The sequence below is a fragment of the Garra rufa genome, chromosome 12 (genome assembly GCF_049309525.1).
Source record: "Garra rufa chromosome 12, GarRuf1.0, whole genome shotgun sequence".
NCBI lineage: Eukaryota > Metazoa > Chordata > Actinopteri > Cypriniformes > Cyprinidae > Garra > Garra rufa.
Genome location: NC_133372.1, coordinates 41,592,251 through 41,615,222, shown reverse-complemented (window position 1 = coordinate 41,615,222; position 22,972 = coordinate 41,592,251). Strand labels below are relative to the sequence as shown.

At 34.3% G+C, this 22,972-nt stretch overlaps 1 protein-coding gene across 1 annotated transcript in view; it reads left to right on the top strand.

The window, feature by feature from the left end:
* The first annotated feature begins 2,758 nt into the window (after positions 1-2,758).
* The window catches only part of mmp24 (matrix metallopeptidase 24), a 49,611-nt gene continuing 29,397 nt past the window's right edge, over positions 2,759-22,972 (top strand). Inside the window, exon 1 of the mRNA XM_073851363.1 lies at positions 2,759-2,884. Coding sequence (XP_073707464.1) covers positions 2,759-2,884 — 126 coding nt within the window. The remainder of the gene's footprint in view (positions 2,885-22,972) is intronic.

The following is a 22,972-nucleotide window of genomic DNA, read 5'->3' as shown; positions in this document are numbered from 1 at the left end:
GTTTTATTATATTAGTTTGATAATACAGGCTGTTTTGTACAGCTAAAAAATAGTTGGACCCAGATGATGGATGAGGCTGAAAGCCAGACCTATAACATTTACAAATGGCTGCGCCAGCTCTTACGGGACAAATAAGGTGGATAGTGGTTTTACTTGCCTGAGGTGAATTGAAATTTACTTTAAATGGTGCAAAAGCTGAGTAAATTAGTTTTATTCTATATTTTCAAGAAACAAGCTTGAAGAAACAGTACTTGAGTGACACAAAACAGTCAAGACTAGCATTAAACAACAACATTCTAATATTGGGCCAAAAACATGAAGCGATTCCCGAACGAGTGACTCTCCGGCTCTTTTTAGTGAATCAAAACATACATCTGCACACAACGTAGTTTGAGTTCTGAGCGAATAAATGGAAGAACTCAACCGAATCATATCACTTAAAGGAGTACTTCACTTTCAGAACCAAAATTTACAGATAATGTACTCATCCCCTTGTCATCCAAGATGTCTTTCTTTCTTCAGTCGTAAAGAAATTATGTATTTTGAGGTAAACATTTCAGGATTTCTCTCCATATAATGGACTTCTATGGTGCCCCCAAGTTTGAACTTCCAAAATCCACTTCAAAGGGCTCTAAATGATCACAGCCAAAGAAGGAAGGATCTTATCTAGCGAAACAATCGGTTATTGTCTAAAAACATTTACAACTTATATACCTTTTAACCTCAAACGCTCGTCTTGCCTAGCTCTGCGTGAACTCTGTGTATTCCTGTTCAAGACTGTTAGGGTATGTCCTGTTTCAGCCTACATCACTGCAGAAGTACTGACCCAGTGTTTACCAAGCAGACTTGTGCACAATTCAGAATTGAATTGAGAATGACTCCTAAATTCCAATTCAGTTCCTGAATTTGAATTGAATTTGAATTGATGTCAAAAACAGGATCTAGAATTACAATTCGAATTTGAATTAAAGGAAGCAGAATTGCAATTCAATACAAATTCAAAGAAATTCATATACATAAGTGAAGTGTTTAATAATGAAGTTTTACAATATATGTCAGATATGATTTCATTACATATTCTATAAATGATATTAGTTTGAACTACTTGTACAGATTACATTAACAGGAAATGTTTCCCCCAGCAATAAATGTTACAAGCTCTAGTCACAGAACACATAATTAAGTTTGATTTATTGGAATTGTAATTTTGTGGAACACAATGTATGCAGGGCTGAGGAGTGACTAGTTATGTGTAATGAAATTATGCTATTAAATTATAAAATTAATGTAATTGTATGTGAGATTTAACACATTCTTTCTGTTGTATGACTGTGTGGAATGTCTTTGAATTGCCATGAATTTAATTCCACTTCCTGTCATTCCAACTCCAATTCAAATTCAACTTCCTGTGGGGCGGAGTCAATTCAATTCTAATTCCAACTCATGAATTGAATGGCGGCCAATTCTGAAATTCGGAATTGTGCACAAGCCTGTTACCAAGTGAACATGCAAATAAAATCAAACACCCTTTACAAAAAAAAAAAAAGTAAAACAGCAATGTAGGATGATTTTGAAGTTAGAGGAGAAAATGAGACGGGAGTCTTTCGACATACCCTAACTGTCTTGACCTGGAATACACAGAGTACACACAGAGCTATAGACAAGATAAGCATTTGAGGTTAAAAAGTATATAAATTGTAAAATTTTGCAAATAACTGATTCGTTTTGCTAGATAAGACCCTTCTTTCCTCAGCTGTGATTGTTTAGAGACCTTTAAAGCTGCATTTTGGAAGTTCAAACTCGGGGGCACCATTATAGTCCATTATATGAAGAGAAATCCTGAAATGTTTTCCTCAAAAAACATAATTTCCCTACGACTGAAGAAAGAAAGACATGAACATCTTGGTTGACAAGGGGGTGAGTACATTATCTGTAAATTTTTGTTCTGAAAGTGAACTACTCCTTTAAGAATCATTTAGAGTGGTTACTGGAGTAATCCAAACTTAAAGGAATCTGATTCTTAATGACTGTTATTTTGTGATATATTATCGTGAGACAATAGCTTAAATAGCTTATGACAACAATTAATTAGTGTTTTTTTCATAACATTAATGAATGAAATACCACACCACCATGTTTCCTATTTTATAGGTTATTTTGCATTTATGCCACCTGTAAAACGTCTGAGTAAACACTTGTTTGTAAACTTAGATTTATATCTGTGTTTTATTGAAATAACTGTTTTATATTATATCGGTTTTATAAAGATCCAAAAAAAATTACCAATTTGATTGAGGCTGTAAATGCTCATAAAAATCATTTTTTCTCCTTAAATATTCCTCAAAAACACTAAGAGGAATCATAACCAGAATCGTTATATTTCTTTATCGTTCTAAATACTTTTTTGGGGTTGATGTGTCAAAATAGTTGCCGATTTGTTTAATAAACCATTCGTTCAAACGAACAGTTCAAAGGAACCGATTCTCTCCGCGAATCAGAGTTCCGCGTGGGTCTGTGCGCGCTGACGGTGCTGCATTCGCTAGAGCGCATCAGCGGCGCAGCATCATTTCAACGCAGCACCTTGAGAACACGCAACACAAAATGGCTTTGCGAATTTAACGCTCGACTGAGAAGAAACGCTCACAGCACCATCAGGAATATAGGACGCTCGTTGTTGTTTTTTTCTGAAATAATCAAGAAACACAAGAAACAAGTCTGGAAATCAACGGCGGACAGTGGGGGGAATTTGGGGACAGTCATGGCGGGGGTGGGAGCCAGGGGGAGAAAGACGGGACTCCCGGGGTTCTGTTGGAAAACGTGCTATTTCCACATTCTCTTCTGGGTCGTGTCTGTTTGTGGAGAAGAGAGGACCTTCATTGTTGAGGTACGTGGAGATAGATGACATGTCCACCATCCTCACCTCCGCTGGCTGCGCGTACAAACGACCTGTTCCATTGAGCATCACCATACGAATGCGTTATAGCGTATATTAGTTAGCAGATGACTATTACGATGAAATATATTCAGATTGCTTTATTAGCTGATGTGGGTCAAACATTTAGGGATGCATAAGTCAAATTAATAGGCAATGCAATTTTTGTATATAGGTTTATTTTAAAAGCGTGTTAAATAATATCTAACAATCACCATTTTTAATAAATACACTTGGTATTTTTAAATTTGTGCAAATTACGAAGATAATAAACAAGCGTGACACTACAGGTAAAACAATAACAGTGCACCCAATCCATACACACCTAATAGTAACATCGTAATAATAAAAAACAATAGCACTCATTTTTTATTATTTTTATTATGCATTATAGTTTATTTTTGTGGAATTATAGGTGTAAACTGCAACAATAACAATGCACGTGAATAAATGCACCATATCTGAAAATAGTAGCATTGTTTTTTATATATCTCTGATATATATCTAAATGCATTCACCCTGTTTGAAAATAGTACTAATTTTAATAATCATAAATGATTTTTTAAATGCATTTGTGATACAGGTAGCGCAGCAATGCATCCACACGTGAATGAATTCTAATATTTCTCTCAGCTCCATTTTGCCTTATATTCGGCCCCAGACAGACATTAAGTGTTTTATGTTAGCTCTTCCTGGAAATACAGCACACTGAAGCCATTATCAGGTTGCCAGTAATTGGATAATTTCATTGCGCCACTCACTCCACATGCATTCCCTTATTATACCCTATATATCTTTTGTCTTAGTTGAGAGGGTAACACGTTAAAGCCTTTATGCTTAGTGCAACGTTAGATGCCAGAACTGATTCTGTTCGAGAGACTTGCATCTTACTGAGCAAACACAGGACAAAGACCTTCAGTTAAAATGTAGATTAGCTAGCATAATCATTTTCCATGAGGACCCGTGATTCTGTTATATAGAGGCTGCATTTATAGCCACGTAATGCTTTTGTTTTGATGTGCAGCTACTGTTTTCGTGTGTGTTCCAAATATAGGTTCCTCCATAATTGATGGGAAAGGCAGGGATGCTTTTGAGTAGCGAGCCGGAGCTGTTGGATTCAGCTTTGTTGTGGCAATAGGTTACTTGGTGAATAGAGAGCTTACCGTTATGTCTGTCACAATATATTTAAAGATAAAGCATTTCTTTATGGCGCAAATTGTTTTTATTTTATGCGTATACAAGGATATTATATAAATAAAATGGATAAATTGCACAATGTTGTCATCATGGAAAGTATCATGCATGACTAAATGATGATGTGTTAAAAAGACAAATGCATTGCAATTTAAGTCTATCTTTGATTTCTAAATGCCAAAAATGACAACATTATGGTTTTATAAGATATTGTCATTCCAGTCCATGTTACATTCCCATGCCAGGAGTGTTTTAACCCTCCGTTTCTTTGTTTCATTCATGAGTAACTTACAGCAGGTGGCTTTAGTATGAGTGCACATAATAGCTATACACCTAATACTGATTCTAAAGGGTATATTACACAATTTAAGCTCAGTATCATTTTACCATGATTAATTACCAACAAAACAATTTGGTTGTACATAATAATCAGGTTGCACACATTATTTAGCTTCATGACCTAATTTGTAAATTGCAATCATAAGATCTGATAGTGCATATAGACAAATAAACTGATATTTAGGTAAATGTTCCTGTTCAATATCGAAAATGTCGGGAGACAAGGTTTCAATGTCAGTATCCCATCAAAATGAGATAATATGATCATCATGATGATCCAGTTAACTGCTCATTCTGTTTTCAGATATTAATCTTTTAAGACTCTGATATCAGATTAGACCATATTACTGTATTTAGATTGTATCTCTGGTTGCTTCACAAGACCAAATATCTTCAGTCATCACAGCAGCAGTGATTTGCATGTGGATTGGGCAGTTTGGTTGAGTTGTGGGAACAATTACCAGCAGTAAAGATGCTATTTGTAGTACTAGTTCTGGCCAAGCGTAAAGAAGCATCTGTTCCTGTGCTAGAGCTGGTTAATGACAAAGAACCGGGTGGAGCTGCTGTTGAGGGAAATGATCATGGCGATGGCAGTTGGTGAGGATGATTATACAGTAGTAAGTGTGCTAGTCTTATATCAGTCTTGTTGTTTTTCAACTCACTACCAAGCGAGTCATGCAGCGAGTAGGCTGCTGTCGATACTAGTTTTGGATCGTTGCCTTAGAGCTGACTTGGTAGTTATGCTTTGATAGTTGTAGTGTTCCTGGAAAAAGAAAAAAATATGTATTGCACATATTTTTATGCATGCATTATTGCAGTATTATATATACATATATGAACAACTAAACCAGAATTTATTCAGATACCTTCAACATTGCTCACATTATCACAGTTTATTCGCTATAGTTTAGAAAATGGTAATAAAATGTGACAAGAACGCAGAGTTAAACTGTGTTTGAACAAATTCATCTTGATAATGTCAGATAACTTTGATAGAAAAGTATGTAATGGATTACAGTCAACCAAAAATTCAGACAGCTGTTAGTATGACAATATTTACACAACTATCAATACTTTGTTGACCAATTACCAAGCAATTCTTAATTTTGTTCAGTCTCTGGTGTAAAAAGGGCACACTGGCAATTAAAGGAAAAACACTTAAGCAAAACATGGTCAGGCTATAATTTCTAATCCATTTTTGGTCCCCCAAATTTTTGTCAAATTTACAGGTGGTAGACTGTATGAAGAATTTTTGGGTATAAAATGTCACAATTTACTGTATTTTGCTATCCACACTTACATAAATGAACTATATGGTTAAATATCAAAAACCTTATCTGGTGTCTGAATAATTTTTGGTTTGAGTTTATATGTATATTAGGGCTGTCAAACGATTAATCGCGATTAATCGCATCCAAAATAAATGTTTATGTTTACATACTAAATGTGTGTTTACTGTGTATATTTATTATGTATATATAAAAACACACAAATACATGTATAGACTTAAAAAAAAACTTATATGTATGGATAGTTATACTTGTATTTAATTTAGATTATATATAGAATTATAAATATTTTATATATAAATCTAAAACATTTTCTTTAATTTACATGTTTGTGTGTGTAATAATATATACATAATATATACACACAGTACACACACATACAGTATGTAATCATAAACTTTTATTTTGGATGCGATTAATCGTTTGACAGCCCTAATATATATATATATATATATATATATATATATATATATATATATATACATGTGCTAAACAAGAAAATAGTGATTCAGTGATGCAAAAAATCAAAGCACCTCTAAAAAGACAATTTTATATTCAGATTTTATATATAATATTTTGCAGATTAGCATTTGCTTCTAGTAATTTTTGTATTTTTTTCTATAATTATTTATAGTCATTTTAGTTTAAATAATTTTGCCATGTGTTTTTGTCATTTTTATTTTTTGTTTATCTTTAATTTATCTTTAATTTATTTTTATTTCATTCCAGGTTTAGTGCCTATTTTATTTCAGTTAGTTATCAAAGTAACGTTTTAAGTTTTTTAGGGTTTTCATCTAATATTTATATTTTGTTTTATTTCAGCTTTATTTTAATTAAAAAAAAGCTTCCCCAACAGGGTTGTTATAGTTAACTGTAATTAAAACCATAAAACCTTTTTGTTGCTCAAAATTAAATAAATATTAACTGAAATAAAACAAAATAGAAAAAAAAAACTTAAACTGATTTTATTTCAGCTAGCTGCATAGGATTGCTAATTTTTATGTACTTAACCAAAATAACTATAAAATAACTAAATTATATAAAAACTGTATAAAATAACTATATAAACATTTTAAAAAAAGCACAAAAATGAAAAAAAAAAAAACATCAGCAATTCTAAAACTTGAATTGATATAATTTAATACTTTAATAATAATTAAATACTAATCTTCTTATACAATAAATATTCTTTAAATTTTGGCTGAAATGCATAACATTGTTTTATAGGCTGATACAGTCTATGACTTCCAACATCACAAAGTCAGAATTTGCCAATTAATAAAATCCTAGTGCTTTTTTAATGTTAAATATCATGCATCACAATATGCAAGTAAAATGGCTTGAATCTAGTCTTAAAAGGCTTTTATTTGGATGCTGCTTTAGAATGTCAGTTCTCTTATATAAATGTAGTTTGACAAGGTGCGAATGACTTGGACTGACAGTGATGTCCTTAGTGTGTGTCTCCATTTGACACGTTTTAATGGATGACAGCTGTAATCTGCATAGGACAGAGTTCACAGGGCATGCATCACTATAACTATTCCTCATATACTGACAATAATATTAAACGTTAAACTCTGCTATTACTTTTTCTTAAGTGATCAGACGAGTTGCATTGCCAGGAACACATAGCATTCGCATAGCAGCAACTTTCTAAGGTAAACACCATTTGTAATTGCAAAAGAAAATGTTGAAATCTAGTTTGTAGATGCTGTATACAAGGCATCCTGTGATATTGAACCACTTTGTCTGCACATTAGAGGAATCCCAGTGTCTAATTTAATCAAAAAGACATAAAAACCAAACCCTAAGCATTTTTGAGATCCAGGGATTCACCCAATACACCATTTGCTTTTTTTCTTAGCCTTTTTTTGCACTTAATATAAGTCATCGAGAAGCTTTTTGGTCATTTGGTGGTTTGGTCGTGCAGCATTTCCAATCTGATTGAGTTCCGTTCCTGGACTATCAATTGATTTCTCTATTTTGTGTCTAGCCGTGTGGAGATTCGAAACCTCTTCACCTTCATGTCACAGAGTCTGAGAAGCTACAGCCCAGCGAGTTTAGATTGCTGTCTCCATCTGACAGTTTAATTTTAGCCACAGGAGCAGTTAAGCCCCACCAGTTTGTTGGATTTGAATATAAATGCTCAGCGGTGGCTTCCTGTAAGGAACTGCACACATTTACTGTACAATAGGGACTCGGAGAGCGTTGTGAGGAAATTCATTCAGATTTCAGAAAAGCTTCATTTTCCAAATGGAGATTTGACGCTGTTTTGGTGCTGCGCTGGTCTAGACGGATTGTGAAGCATGCTGGGTTCCTTTATTGTCATTTTGTATTAATAAATCATTTATAACGATATTTGAGAGAAAAAAATGTTATGGCTTGGAGGCTGGTCTAGCAGAGCTCAGGAGATGAAGAGGTCATTTAATGAAGATCTAGGTTTCCAAATTTTTCAGATGGTTTTTTTTTTCAGATTCTTAATGTTTCAATTTATTGTAAGCACACAACAATATATGTACACTTTATATATGCATGCAACATCAATATATGACAGGATATATATATACAATATATATAACAATAATTGTAATTAATTAATAAGGTTTGATTTGTAAAAATATATAACATATGGTTACATAAAATTTTTATTTATAGAAAATGTAACAAAATAATAACATTATTTTCTATATATATATATATATATATATATATATATATATATATATATATATATATCTGTGTGTGTAGTATTGTTGTATTGTTGTCTAGAAGTAATATAAAATATAATACAGGAATTGTTTATTTATTTATGTGTGTGTGTGTGTGTGTGTGTGTGTGTGTGTGTGTGTGTGTGTGTGTGTGTGTGTGTGTGTGTGTGTGTGTGTGTGTGTGTATATATATAATTTCAAAATTATTTTCTTATATAAAATTTTATACTAATAAGGTTTAATCTGTAAAAATTATATATATGGTTACATTTATTTTTTTAGATTTTTATTATACAAATTTAAAGAATAAAAAATACAATTATGGATTTAATCATATATATATATATATATATATATATATATATAGTATTGTTGTCTGGAAAAATATTCCAATTTAAAATAGAAATATTAATAAAATTTAATATAAATTTGTATTGTTTATATATAATTTATATAAATATATATATATATATATATATATAAATCAGTACTATATATATATATATATATATATATATATATATATATATATATATAATATTAAAATTTAATATAAAAATGTGAAAAACTTGTATTTATATATCTGTGTATTATATTATTTATATATTTTTAATATAGAATATATTTGTACATATATTTTATTATAGATAGATAGATAGATAGATAGATAGATAGATAGATAGATAGATAGATAGAAAATATGGTAATCATACAGTACCATAGCTGGGTATATATCAGAGTACCATAGTATTACCATCTGTACTATGGTAACGCTACAGTACTTTTTGTAAAGGTTAAAAAACCAAAATCGTTTTTGGCTTTGTGGAAAAGGAAGTGTAATATTTACTTGCCCTAATTTTCTGTCTGTCTCTGACTGTGAGATATGTATTTCGCCGTACCCTCTAAAGGATGTTAAAGCGTGTCAGAACCTCTGAAGTGTGTGAAGTATACACTGAAACACACTTCAGTATCCTGCCGAACACTGCTCCGGTCCCTAGCGAATCTCATGCGGTGAAAGCTGTGAAAGGAAGCTATTGTTGTGTTTTTTATGTTTGCTTTGTTCTCTCTTGACGGTATTATGGTATTTTTTTTCTTCTGTTTATTGTAGGATTAAGACATGGTTTTCTTTATTAAAAATTCTGTTTGCTGTTGTAGCGCAGTAAGAAGCTGTAGAATGGTTTCCTTTGTGTTTGTTAGTTATGCTAGTATGTGGTGAGTGAGAGAAAGCAGTTCTCGCTCTGACTCTGCAATGCATGCAGGGAACTAAATAAGGATGGCACAGTTTCCTCACATAAAAGTCTAATTCGTCCTGAATATGTCTCTTCAGGAGACCACATGCTGAGGGAGAAATTAAAAGAAAGAGGGAAAAAAATCACAAGGCCACAGAAAAACCTAATTAGTTCACACAAAGACTGCGCTAGTATCACCACTTGAATTGAAACTGAATGGTGCATTGGCTTTGTCATGCTATTTACACCAGTTTTTGGGGTTGTGCTGTGTTTTTGTAGCATGTTGACATGTCAGCTTTCTGACAAGCATCGTGATTGCTAGTGCTTATACTTAGTGTTAGGAAAGTGAATGAACACTAACACTAAATCTTAATTTTAATTTTAATTGCATAACTACACTCTTAAAAATAAAGGTGCTTTAAAAGGTTCTTCACAGTGATGCCATAAAAGAACCCTTTTTGGTTCCACAAAGAACCATTCAGTCAAAGGTTCTTTAAAGAACCATCTGTTTCTTACCTTTTATCAATCTGAAGAACCTTATTTCACCACAAAGAACCTTTTGTGAAACAGAAAGGTTCTTCAGATGTTGAAGGTTCTTTAAGGAACCATTTAGACAAAAAAGGTTCTTCTATGGCATCGTGAAGCACCTTTATTTTTGAGAGTGTAGCCTTAAAACACCTGAGCAACTTTATAGAAATGTGCTTAAATATACTTAAAGCAACATACAGCGACATGTTTCGCATGGGATGACCCCCATTTTAAAATATTTAGAATGTAAAAATGTTTTTTTTAGCACTGTTTCAGTCATTATTCAAGTAAAATGCTTGACTGTAATCAACTGCTCTTTTGAAAAAGAAATGTACTTAAATTAATTGGCTTTCCAGAATAAAAACTTTGTGATAATTAACTCACCTCCATGTCATCCAAGATGTTCTTTTCTTTATTTCTTCAGTCAAAAAGAAATGAAGGTTTTTGAGGAAAACACTCCAGGATTTTTTTTTCTACCATATAGTGGACTTTAATGGTGGCAACCAGGTTTAGTTCAGCTTCAAAGGTTCAAAGCTTCATTTGTGGTTAAAAAGTAAATACATTTTTAGTTTTTTTTTTTTTTTTAGAAAATAACCAACTGTTTTGCTAGATAAGACCCTTATTCCTTGGTTGGAATCATGTAGAGCCCTTTGAAGCTGCAGTGCAACTACAATTTGGAAAAATCCTGGAAGGTTTTCTTTAAATAAATAAGCTTTCCATTGATGCATTGTTTGTTAGGATCGGACAATACTTTGGCCAAGATTCAACTATTTGAACATCTGGAATCTGAGGGCACCAAAAAATCCTACTATTACATATTACTAATACAAAATTGTGTTTTAATATATTTACCGTAAGAACAAAATTTACTTTAATTGTGACTTTATCGTGTATATAAACCATGTCTATAAAACCGGGCCTTAATCTTTCAATTTTGACTTTTTTCCTTAGTATTCTGTGTTAAAACCTTGCATTTTATTTTTATATTTTTTGCCCCAAAATAAAAAAAGGTAATTGTAACTTCATATATTACAATTTTGAGTTTATATCTCAATTCTAAATTAAGCAATTACCCTTTGGCCTGGCTTCACAGACAGGGCTTAGACTAAGCCAGGATTAGGCCATAGTTCAATTAGGACATTTAAGTCATTTTTTATAGACGTGCCTTAGAAAAATGACTGGTGTGCATCTTGAGACAAAACAAAGGCACTGATATATTTTTAGATCAGTCGTTGCAAGCTTTAAGTTGAAACAGCTCAGACTTACATTTTAGTCTAGGACTAGGTTTAAGCCTTGTCTGTGTAACTGAGTTATCGGCTGTGTATCGCCTTAATAAGTTAATAAGCTTATTAAGCTCAAATACACTGAAACAAATATGTAGAAACTGTTTTAACCAAGAAATTGCTGGCAAATTTTCCAATTAATTTCAAACAAACAGCAAGTAATTGTATTTCGAATTAGTGTCAAGTTGTAAAACATACTACACTCGTTTTATATACATCTTCCAAAGATAATTTTCACAGTGTACAACATGCATTTATTATAAACTTAAATATAATGCATTTTATTTAATTGCAAATAACATGCAATTAAGTGTCTGAAAAAAATACATTGAGTTTGCACTTACGTATATTACTTTCATAATAAGTATGCTAAAGTGTACTTCTTATTTCACAAGGGTGTTGTTTCTGGTATGTCCAACTTGCTTGCTTGCATTTACTGTACAGCTAATGATGGATTTTAGACTATTATGGCTACATTACTGTAATAACGGCTACTGCAACTCCAATCATTGTGGGTTTTAAAGCGTCAGATCTGTATTTTTTCATCCGGTGGTGTTTGATATGAACACAAGCGGCAGCTCTCCTCTCGCTCTTTGTCTCGTTCCCCTCCCCCACGTCTCCATCTACTGTACGCTCTCATCTTCCTCTCTCCATCACTCCACTCCACCTCTCCTCTCCCCTCCCCGTCCATATCCTTCGTCTCTCTTCTCTGTCTTGCTCTGTTTGTCTCACTGCCGCTGCCTTTGTCTTTTCGTTCTTCGTCTTCTCCCTCTCTGTCCGTTTCTCTCTCCAGTACTGGCATTATTATCATTTGTTGGCCCTTGTGCCACGTATTCATAGAAGAGTCATGAAAAGTCAGGGAATGATGGGAAAAGAGTTGTAAACAGGATCGAGAAATGATGCAAGTCAGACTTGAACTCGTGTCACCCACCATGACTGAATGTGTTAGCTAACCACTAGGCCACAGCTCTAACACTGTTATTATGTTTTACACAAAGCAGATGTGTAAGGACATGTCTGTTAATCGCTTATAAGATCTCATTGTGTTTTTTGTTGCGAATTCACTTTTCTTCTTTATGCTGTCAAATTATTAATTGCAATTAATCGCATCCAAAATAAAAGCTGTGTTTATATTAATATATGTGTGTGTATTGTGTATATTTATTATGTATATATAAATACAAACACATACATGTGTGTGTGTGTGTGTGTGTGTATATATATATATATATATATATATATATATATAATTATTCAATTATATATTATAAAAAAAATTATATTTATGTATAATATAAAATTATATATAAATATAATTATATACATGTAAATATTTTTTAAATATATACATATGTGTGTGTATTTATATAAACATAATAAATATACACAGTACACACACATATGCAAACACTAACTTTTATTTTGGATGTGATTATTCGTGATTAATCATGATTAATCACGATTAATCGTTTGATATCACTGTTATATATCAATATGACTGCAAAATAGTAATGATATCAATGTAATTAATTAATAAATATTATATTTTATTATGTTTACGGTGATTAAATAAAAAAATATAAGAAATATTATAGTAGAAATAAAAGTGTAGGAAAAATATAATAATCATTTTATTTTACATAACTGTAAAAGTGCAGTATTAATATATATTTATTTATTTTTATTTTTTTGTAATATTTTACTGTACTTAAGAAACATACAATAATATTAAAAAATTTATTTTACAATAGAATTGTAAAATTACAATACTAATATTTATTTTTATTTATTTACTTGTTTTTATTATTTTTGTTATAATTTCTTAATTTTCAAACTTTTATTTTGGAAAAGGTTGCGTTTCCGAATACATGTTATATATAAGACGCAGCTTTAATTATTTAAGAAATATCATATTTTATTATGTTTACTGTTATTAAATAAAAATACAAAACAAAATAAGAAATATTATAGCAGAAATAAACTAAAAATCTGAGTATTTAGAAAAATATAATGATCATTTTATTTTACATTACAACTTTAAAAGTACAGTATTAATATGTATAGCTATCTTAATTTCTTCATTTTTGTAATGTTTTACTGTATTTAAGAAAAATACAATAATAATATTAATAATTTTATGTCACAATAGAATTGATGCAGATATGAGTTTGTGTGTAAACTTTTATTTTGGAATATTTTGGATGTAATAAATCATGATTAATCGCAATTAATTGTTTGACAGCATTATTATATATCAACATGACTTTAAAATAGGAATGAAAACAATTTAATTATTTAAGAAATATATTTTATTATGTTTACTGTTATTAAATAAATATACAAAACAAAATAAATATTATAATAAATAAATGGTCAAATCTGAGTATTTAGAAAAAATATGAATTTAATTATTTTGTAATATTTTACTGTATTTAAGAAAAATACAATAATAATATTAATTATTTTATTTAATATAAAAATTACAATACTAATATTCATGGCTTGTTTTTAATATTTTTGTCATAATTTCTTTCATTTTCAAACTTTTATTTTGAAAAAGGTTGCATTCCCAAATACATGTTATATTTAATATTTTATTATGTTTACTGTTATTAAATACAAAACAAGAAATATAAAAAAATTAAGAAATATTGTAGTAGAAATAAATAGTAAAAATCTGAGTATTTAAAAAAATAACTGCAGTAGTAATATTAGATTATTAGATTAGATTAGATTCAACTTTATTGTCATTACACATGTACAAGTACAAGGCAACGAAATGCAGTTTAGGTCTAGCCAGGAGTGCAATAAGCAGCAAGTGCAGGATAAAGGTATAAGTTATAAGTGCACTTATAGGGAATATGTACAGGGAGAAACTATGGATAATATTTACAGATGAAGTACTGTGAGCATAATTTACAGATGATAATTAACTACAATTAGAATGTACAAATAGATGAACACAATATACAGGTTGCTATTAACTATAATATAAATTGCAGGTAGATATGAACATAATATACAGGTTACTGTTTACTGAAGCAGGAATTTACAAATTGACATGTATAGATATAGATTTATCACAAATTTACAGTATGTATATGTGCAATGGAAATGTGCATTTACAAATGGGTATGTACAGCGTAGTGCAATGAATATTAAGTAGTGCAATGGTAGTGGGGAGTGTGTGGGGGTGGGGGCCAAGGGTCAGTGGGGGTCAGAGTTCAATAAGGAGACAGCTCTGGGAAAGAAGCTGTTCCTCAGTCTGCTAGTTCTTGTCCTGTGGCATCTGAAATGCCTGCCAGAAGGCAGGAGAGAAAACAGTTTGTGGGCGGGATGAGAGGAATCCTTAAGAATACTGCGTGCTTGACGCAGACAGTGCTTCTTCTGAATGTCCTCAATGGATAGAAGTGGAGTCCCTATGATGCGTTGGGCAGTTTTCACCACCCGCTGCAGTGCCTTACGCTCCGCAACAGAGCAGCTTCCGTACCAGACTGTGACACAGTTCGTAAGGATGCTTTCTATCGTGCAGCGATAGAAGTTCACCAGGATAGCTGAGGACAGCTGGTTCTTCTTAAGTGTTCTCAAGAAGAACAGGCGCTGGTGAGCCTTCTTGACCAGGCTGGAGGTGTTGGTAGTCCAGGATAGATCCTCCGAAATGTGGGTCCCCAGGAACTTAAAGGATGAAACAGGCTCAACAGTTATCCCGTTGATGTGGATGGGTTCGTGTGAACCTCTTCTTCCCTTCCTGAAGTCCACAATGAGCTCCTTGGTTTTGGTAGTGTTAAGGAGCAGATTATTGCCTGTGCACCACGTGGCCAGGTGCTGAATCTCCTCCCTGTAGGCAGTCTCATCGTTGTTGTTGATGAGACCGATCACTGTAGTGTCGTCTGCAAACTTGATGATGGTGTTAGATCCATACACAGGCCTGCAGTCGTGGGTGAAAAGAGAGTAGAGGAAGGGGCTCAGCACACAGCCCTGTGGTACTCCAGTGTTCAGTATGATGGTAGTGGAGCAGATGTGGCCTGACCTAACATGCTGAGGTCTGTTGGTTAGAAAGTCCATAATCCAGTTACAGAGTGAAGTGTTAATGTCCAGGTCTCTAAGTTTGGTGATTAACTTAGATGGTCTGACAGTGTTGAATGCTGAGCTGAAATCAACAAACAGCATTCGTGCATAAGTGTTTGTATTGTCCAGGTGTGTAAATACAGAGTGCAGCGCTGTGGAGACTGCATCATCTGTGCTCCTATTGCCACGGTAGGCAAACTGCTGTGGGTCCAGTGTGGATTGGATAGAGTTTTTGAGTTGTGAGAGGACCAGCCGCTCGAAGCACTTCATAATGATGGGTGTGAGTGCTACAGGGTGGTAGTCATTCAGGCATGTTGGGTTGGAGTGTTTTGGCACTGGCACAATGGAGGTGGATTTAAAACATGTGGGTACAGTTGCTTGGGCAAGGGACATGTTAAAAATGTCTGTGAATACCCCAGCAAGCTGCTCCGCACATGCCCTCAGTACGTGGCCAGGAATACCGTCTGGTCCAGCAGCCTTGCGCGTGTTGATCCGGCTCAGTGCAGTGTGTACGTCAGAGGAGTTTAGTGTGATGGGTGAGTGGTCGGCTGACAAAGTGAACTTGGTGGCAGTCTCTTTATTGTCTTTCTCAAAGCGAGCATAAAAGTCATTAAGCTCATCCAGGAAGAAGACATTAGTGGCTGGGTCTGTAATCGCTGATGGCCTGAATGCCCTGCCACATGCGTCGAGGGTCAGAGTTAAAAAAGTGCTCCTCTAGCTTAAGTTTGTAGCAGTGCTTGGCCTTTTTGATGCCCCTCTTCAGATTAGCCCTGGAAGTGCTGTAGGCCTGTGCATCACCTGATCTGAAGGCAGCGTTGCGTGCTTTTAGCAGGAGACGCACCTCCTTGTTCATCCATGGCTTCTGATTTGGGTATGTGGTGATCTGTTTCTGGGTTGTAACACTGTCTATGGTGATGTTGATGTAATCCAGAACAGAGGAAGTGTATCTGTCAATGTCCGTGTGAGAGCCACAGGTGGCCTGAGAAGCCAACATACTCCAGTCCGTGTGTAGAAACCTGTCCTGGAGTGTGAAGTCTACCCTCGCTGGCCACACTTTGATGGTCTTCACTGATGGCTTCACACGGTTGATGAGGGGTGAGTATTTGGGGGTGAGGAACAAAGAAAGGTGGTCAGATTGTCCCAAGTGGGGGAGGGGGGTCACAGTATAAGCTTAAGCCATGTTTGTGTATACATGGTCTAAAGTTTTGTTTCCTCTGGTGTGACAGAAAATGTTTTGGTGAAATTTGGGGAGTACTGTCTTTAAATTTGAGTGATTAAAATCCCCAGCGACAATAAATGCAGCCTCCGGGTGAGCAGTTTGTTGTTTGCTGATGGCCGCATGAAGTTCATTCATAGCAAGCTTGGCATCAGCGTCGGGAGGAATGTAAGCAGCTGTTATTATGGTGAAGGTGAATTCCCGCGGCAGATAAAACGGTCTACACTTAACCATGAGAAACTCTAGGTTAGCTGATATTAGTATTGTAAAAGTATAGTATTGTAATTTTATATTTTATATGTATAGATACATAATATGTATGTATCTTAATTTATTTAAGTATTTTACTGTATTTAAGGAAAAAATACAATAATAATATTAATCATTTTATTTTATAGTAAAATTGTAAAATTACAATACTAATATTTATTGCTTGTTTTTAATATTTTAGTCTTAATTTCTTCATTTTCAAACTTTCAAACCACATTTATAGCAGATGCAGACATGATTTTGTGTGCAGCGCATTTATTTATTCATTTAAATCACAGCCTGTGGGATTCAATAATCACACCAAGCCATATCACAAATTAATTTAGATTTTAATTTATCATGCAGCTGTAATTCCAACACTATTGTTATCTCTCTTGGCCTTTTCTATATGCTTACTTATTAAACAATAGAGAGAGAACAGGAAATGACAGGGATTTGAAACGGCAGCAGGAAATGACACGAGCCAGACTCAAACTTATGCCTCTCTCATGAGCATCATGACTCAATGTGTCGTTTGCACTAACTTCTCACTCCTCTTCTATGGGTGAGGCGGTCGGGGCACCGCTGCGAGGAACTGAACCTTTATTGATTCCAGTGATGATGTGACATGCGGTTTTTCTCTGAAACACAAGATATCAAAAGCCATGAGGCGATGCCACTCGATCGATGCCCACAAATCCTCAAACCAAACGCACACACCGTCTTCTCGATGGAAGGCCCAAGTCCTTTTGTGACTCCCTTCTCATTAGCACACACTTATGAGAAAGGAGACTCCATATGACCTGAACATCTTGTGTTTCAAAGTGGCCAATTACATGGGCTGTGATCACAATTTTACAGTCAGTAATAATGTCAAATGTCAATAAGTGCATGCTAGATACTGTACGTGCTCTGTAATATTTTCTATTTAATACTGCTTCGCAAAGCATCCCAATGTTTTTAACAGTGTCCCTTATCATTTCAATCTGATCTTAGCAGTTTATACAGCACAAATCAATTGTTTTCTAATTAGCCAAACTCGTTTTTGATTTCTTTATTTTTTTAGTGTCAGGCATGATATCAGAAACAGTCTATTTCTAAGGCTCTTAGATAAGGTTTAAAGGATTAGTTCACTTCCAGAACAAAAATGTACAGATAATTTACTCACCTCCTTTGTTATCCAAGATGTTCATGCCTTTCTTTCTTCAGTTGTAAAAAAATGATGTTTCTTGAGGAAAACATTTTATGAATTATCTCCATTTAGTGGACTTCTATGGTGCCCTGAGTTTGAACATCCAAAACGCAGTTTAAATGCAGCTTCAAATGGCTCTAAACGATCCCAGCCGAGGAAGAAGGGTCTTATCTAGCGAAACAATCAGTCATTTTCTAAACAAATTGACAATTTATACACTTTTTAATCTCAAATGCTCGTCTTGTCTCGTCTCTGCGATGCACACGTGTAGTCTGTGTAATCCTGGTCAATAGACTCCCATCTCGTTTTCTTCTTTAAAGGGGTCATATGATGCGGTTTCTTGTTTTTTGTTTTGTCTTTAGAGTTTTACAAGCTGTTTGTGCATAGATAAGATCTGTAAAGTTGCAAAGCTTAAAGTCTCAAAACCAAAGAGATATTTATTATAAAAGTTAAGACTCAACCACACCTCTCTAAAACGGCTCGTTCAAACATGCCCCCACATGTCCACGTCACGGGGTGAGTAGATTAGCATAACACCGCCCATATATATATGGAAAGAAAGAAAGTGTAACTTTTACCAGCTGTAGTAGTGTTGCAGCCACCATGTTGTGGAGGTGCAGTGTGTTTCATTGCAAAAGCAAAAGTACTTTGTTTAGCTTTCCAAATGTGTACACAACTAGAAATCAGTGGTTAAGTTATATTTACAACACCGTTCCGGAACAGTACAACGCAAATAAGTGGTCGATGCGTATTTCACGGAGGACTATTTCCTAAACCTAGAAGAGCAGCTTATAATGCCAGCTGTACACAAAGGGTTAAGGCTATAAAGTGGGGCAATTCCAATGTTGCAAGGACAGTCTTCGCTTCTGACTGACGGCCTGTAAGTACGTTTTCATATTTAGAATTCAGTACTGACTATTCAAACGCGAGTTTTGAACAATGTAGAGTAGTGCTTGTTGTTTCTTGTTCTACGATCGCAAATGCAGACATGGTGTTATGTTTACGCGACGTGACGCAATGCAACGCGTAAAAAGACAGTATGAGTCATTATAATCAGTAGTTATGTCCCCACTGGATGAAACAAATGCCTTGTTAATAATGGGTTTTATTGTTTCTGTCTCGTCGCGCCGAGAAACGGCATGATAAGGGGCGTAACATTTCCGTCACACGCTTGAGGTATTCAGCCAATCACAATGCACCGGATAGCTGGCTAATCAGAGAACACCACGGTTTCCATCAACGATTAAGTTTTGTAAAAATCAAAGCGTTTCAGAAAGGCAGGGCAGAGATGAGCAACAATAAGTACAGTATGTGGAAAATATGTTTTTTGAACCTCAATCTGCATAAACACATTGCATTAAAACAAATACACAAAATAATGTTCTTTTTAGCAACATCATATGACCCCTTTAACTTCAAAATCGCCCTACATCACTGTTTTTTTGTAAAGGGTGTTTGATCTTCTTTGCATGTTCACTTTGTAAACACCGGGTCGGTATTTCTGCAGCGATGGAGGACGATTTTGAAGTTGGGGAAGAAACGAGATGGGAGTTTTTCGACATACACTAACTGTCTTGAACTGGAAAAAACAGAATTCACGCAGACATAGACAAGACAAGCGTTTGAGGTTAAAAAGTATATAAATTGTCAGTTTGTTTCGAAAATGACTGATCGTTTTGCTAGATAAGAACCTTCTTCCTCAGCTAGGATTGTTTAGAGCTCTTTAAAGCTCCATTATATGGAGAGAAATCTTGAAATGTTTTCCTTAAGAAAATTAATTTCTTATGGACTGAAAAAATAAAGAGTTGGACATCTTGGATGACAAGGGGGTGAGTAAATTATCTGTAAATTTTTGTTCTGGAAGTGAACTACTCCTTTACATTTTAGGAGATGGACTGATGGTTGATGCGCACAGCAGAGAGTCCGATTGTTTATTTGAGGTAAAACACATGAGACTTTACACAGATTACATTACAGCAGATATCATGATGAGGTAATCAGGCGTTATTTGAGCTCTCTGGACAGTCTCGCAGGCACACATAGTGCTGTTTCAGCAGAACAATCCAATGTAATTTGAGTCAGACGCACACTTCTTATCCTTGTACTTTATCGGTGTTGAAGTATTTCATTGTGTGTGCCATAAGAACAGAATAAAAGCTGAAGAGCAGCTTTTAAACTAATGTAATGTTTAAGAGTGTTTAATGTTCTTGAAAGAAGTCTTTTATGCCTACCAATATTTTTTATGCTTAATCAAAATACAGTAAAACTGTAATATTGGAAAATATTTTTACAATTTAAAATAGCTGTTTTCTATTTGAATGTATTTTAAAATGTCATTATTTCTGTGATCAAAGCTACATTTTCAGCATCATTACATCATCACATGATCCTTTAGAAATCATTCTAATATGCTGATTTGCTGCTTAAGAAACATTTCTGATTATGTTAAATGGCTTGTTTTGAAGCCAATACATTGATTTTAGGCATTATTTTCCCCCAATCCTAAACAAAGTCGGATGTTTTGCTACTAGAAATTCATCCGATCTGTTTAGGCTGCCTTTGTTTGGCGAGCACATGGAGGACTGTTACCGCATGCTGCTCATGAAGGTAGAATATCATCACTCCATGCCACCTGGCAGCAGAGACGAAAGGATTCCAAGTTTCAGGGGCAGCTGTTCAAAGAAAGACTTGGCTGTGTTTGGAATGGAGTACTAGCTTACTCAGTACTGAGTACTATGCATGATGTGTTGTATAATCTGTACACTATATTCTTTTAGAATACTATGTCGAAAAAGAATGCAATTTGGAACGATTTAAAAAAATGATATGCTACATGACCTCAAAACATTGTGTGTTTAATCTTAATTGCAAGTTTAAAAGTTCTAGATGAGTTTGTTTCTTTACGGGAACAGATTTGGAGAAATGTAGCATCACTTACTCACCAATGGATCCTCTGAAGTGAATGGGTGCCGTCAGAATTAGAGTCCAAACAGCTGTTAAAAACATCACAATAACCCACAAGTAATTCACACCACTCCAGTCTATCAATTAACATCTTGTGAAGTGAAAAGCTGCATGTATGCTAAGTCCTCTATGAGTAACATTGTCTAGTCTGAATCTGGAGAGAAATATGCACAGATCAAGCACCATTTACAAGTGAAAACAGTACAAAACAAACAAATATGTCTGGATTCTGGTGTGAGAGGACAATAGGAGATATACTGGAGGAAGCTTTATTATGGATTATAGACTCATATTTTGGCAAGAAGCAACCATTGAAAGTTAAACTGTCTTAATTATGGATTTGTTTTTTAGAAACATGCAGCTTTACGCTTCACAAGATGTTAACTGATAGACTGGAGTGGTATGGATTACTTGTGGACCATTGTGATGTTTTTATCAGCTGTTTGGACTCTCATTCTGACGGCACCCATTCACTGCAGAGGATCCATTGGTAAACAAGTGATTCAATGCAAAATTTCTCCAAATCTCCAAACTCATCTAGATCTTCGATGGCCTGAGAGTGAGATATTTCACATAAAAGACGTTTACATATAGTCCACAAGAGAAAATAATAGTTGAATTTATAAAAATGACCCTGTTCCAAAGTTTATATACGCTTGTTTCTTAATACTGTGTTGTTACCAGAATGATCCACAGCTGTGTTTTTTTTATTTAATTTTTTTAGTGACAGTTTAGTCCACAAGTCTCTTGTTTTTCCTGAACAGTTAAACTGTCTGCAGTTCTTCAGAAAAATCCTTCAGGTCTCACAAATTCTTTGATTTTCAGTATTTTTGTGTATTTGAACCCTTCCAACAATGCATGTATGATTTTGAGATCCATCTTGACAACTGAGGGACTCATATGCAACTATTATCAAACAGTCACTGATGCTTCAGAAGGAAAAACTATGCATTAAGGAGCCAGGGGTGAAAACTTATGAACAGAATGAAGATACATTTTTATATTTTGCCTATTTTTTTTCATTTAGTACTGCCCTTCAGAAGCTACAGAAGATACATGTTTTCCAGTAGACAAAATAAGTTAAATATACCCTGATCTTCAAATTCAAAATGTTTTCACACCCAGACTTAATGCATTGTATTTTACAAAGTTTCTCCTTTTAAGTTTCACAAAAGAAAGAAACTGATACAGGTTTGGGTCGAAATGAGGGTGATTAAATTATCGTGCGCTATCCCTTTAAAAAGATTATCCATCCGTGACATCAGTGCAGTTCACAAGAACAATTTATCATTTATACTTCCAGAGAAATGTGAATTTCAGTCTTTGAACTGAATTTCCACCGATTCCTACAAAAGTACCGGAACGGAAATAGTCCTGCGGCTTAAATAAGGCTTATTATTCACGGGGCTGAACTGTCACAGTCCTTTTGTGTTCTTCAGATCCCACAGCCTTCATTGATTTATCAAAGTGGATGAGACATGTATTGTTGGGTCTAGTGCTGGTTTCAGACTTCGCTGTATGCCATGCTATAATGACGGCACCAGTAACAGCGCTGGTGAATTATTTAATGGGTACGATTTCCCAGGGGGCCGTGCACAGCCTCTGTTACCATGGAGGCTGAGCCAGCCATGTCATAGAAGAGTGTACTCGCTGGTACAATGTGAAGTTTGTGTTTCAGCATTCTGAATATGCAAAATAATGTTAGCTTTATACGACTGTGCATTATATTCATGCATATTTATTTATAGTAGAGATGTTTTGACTTTCAACAGAAGAGAGTA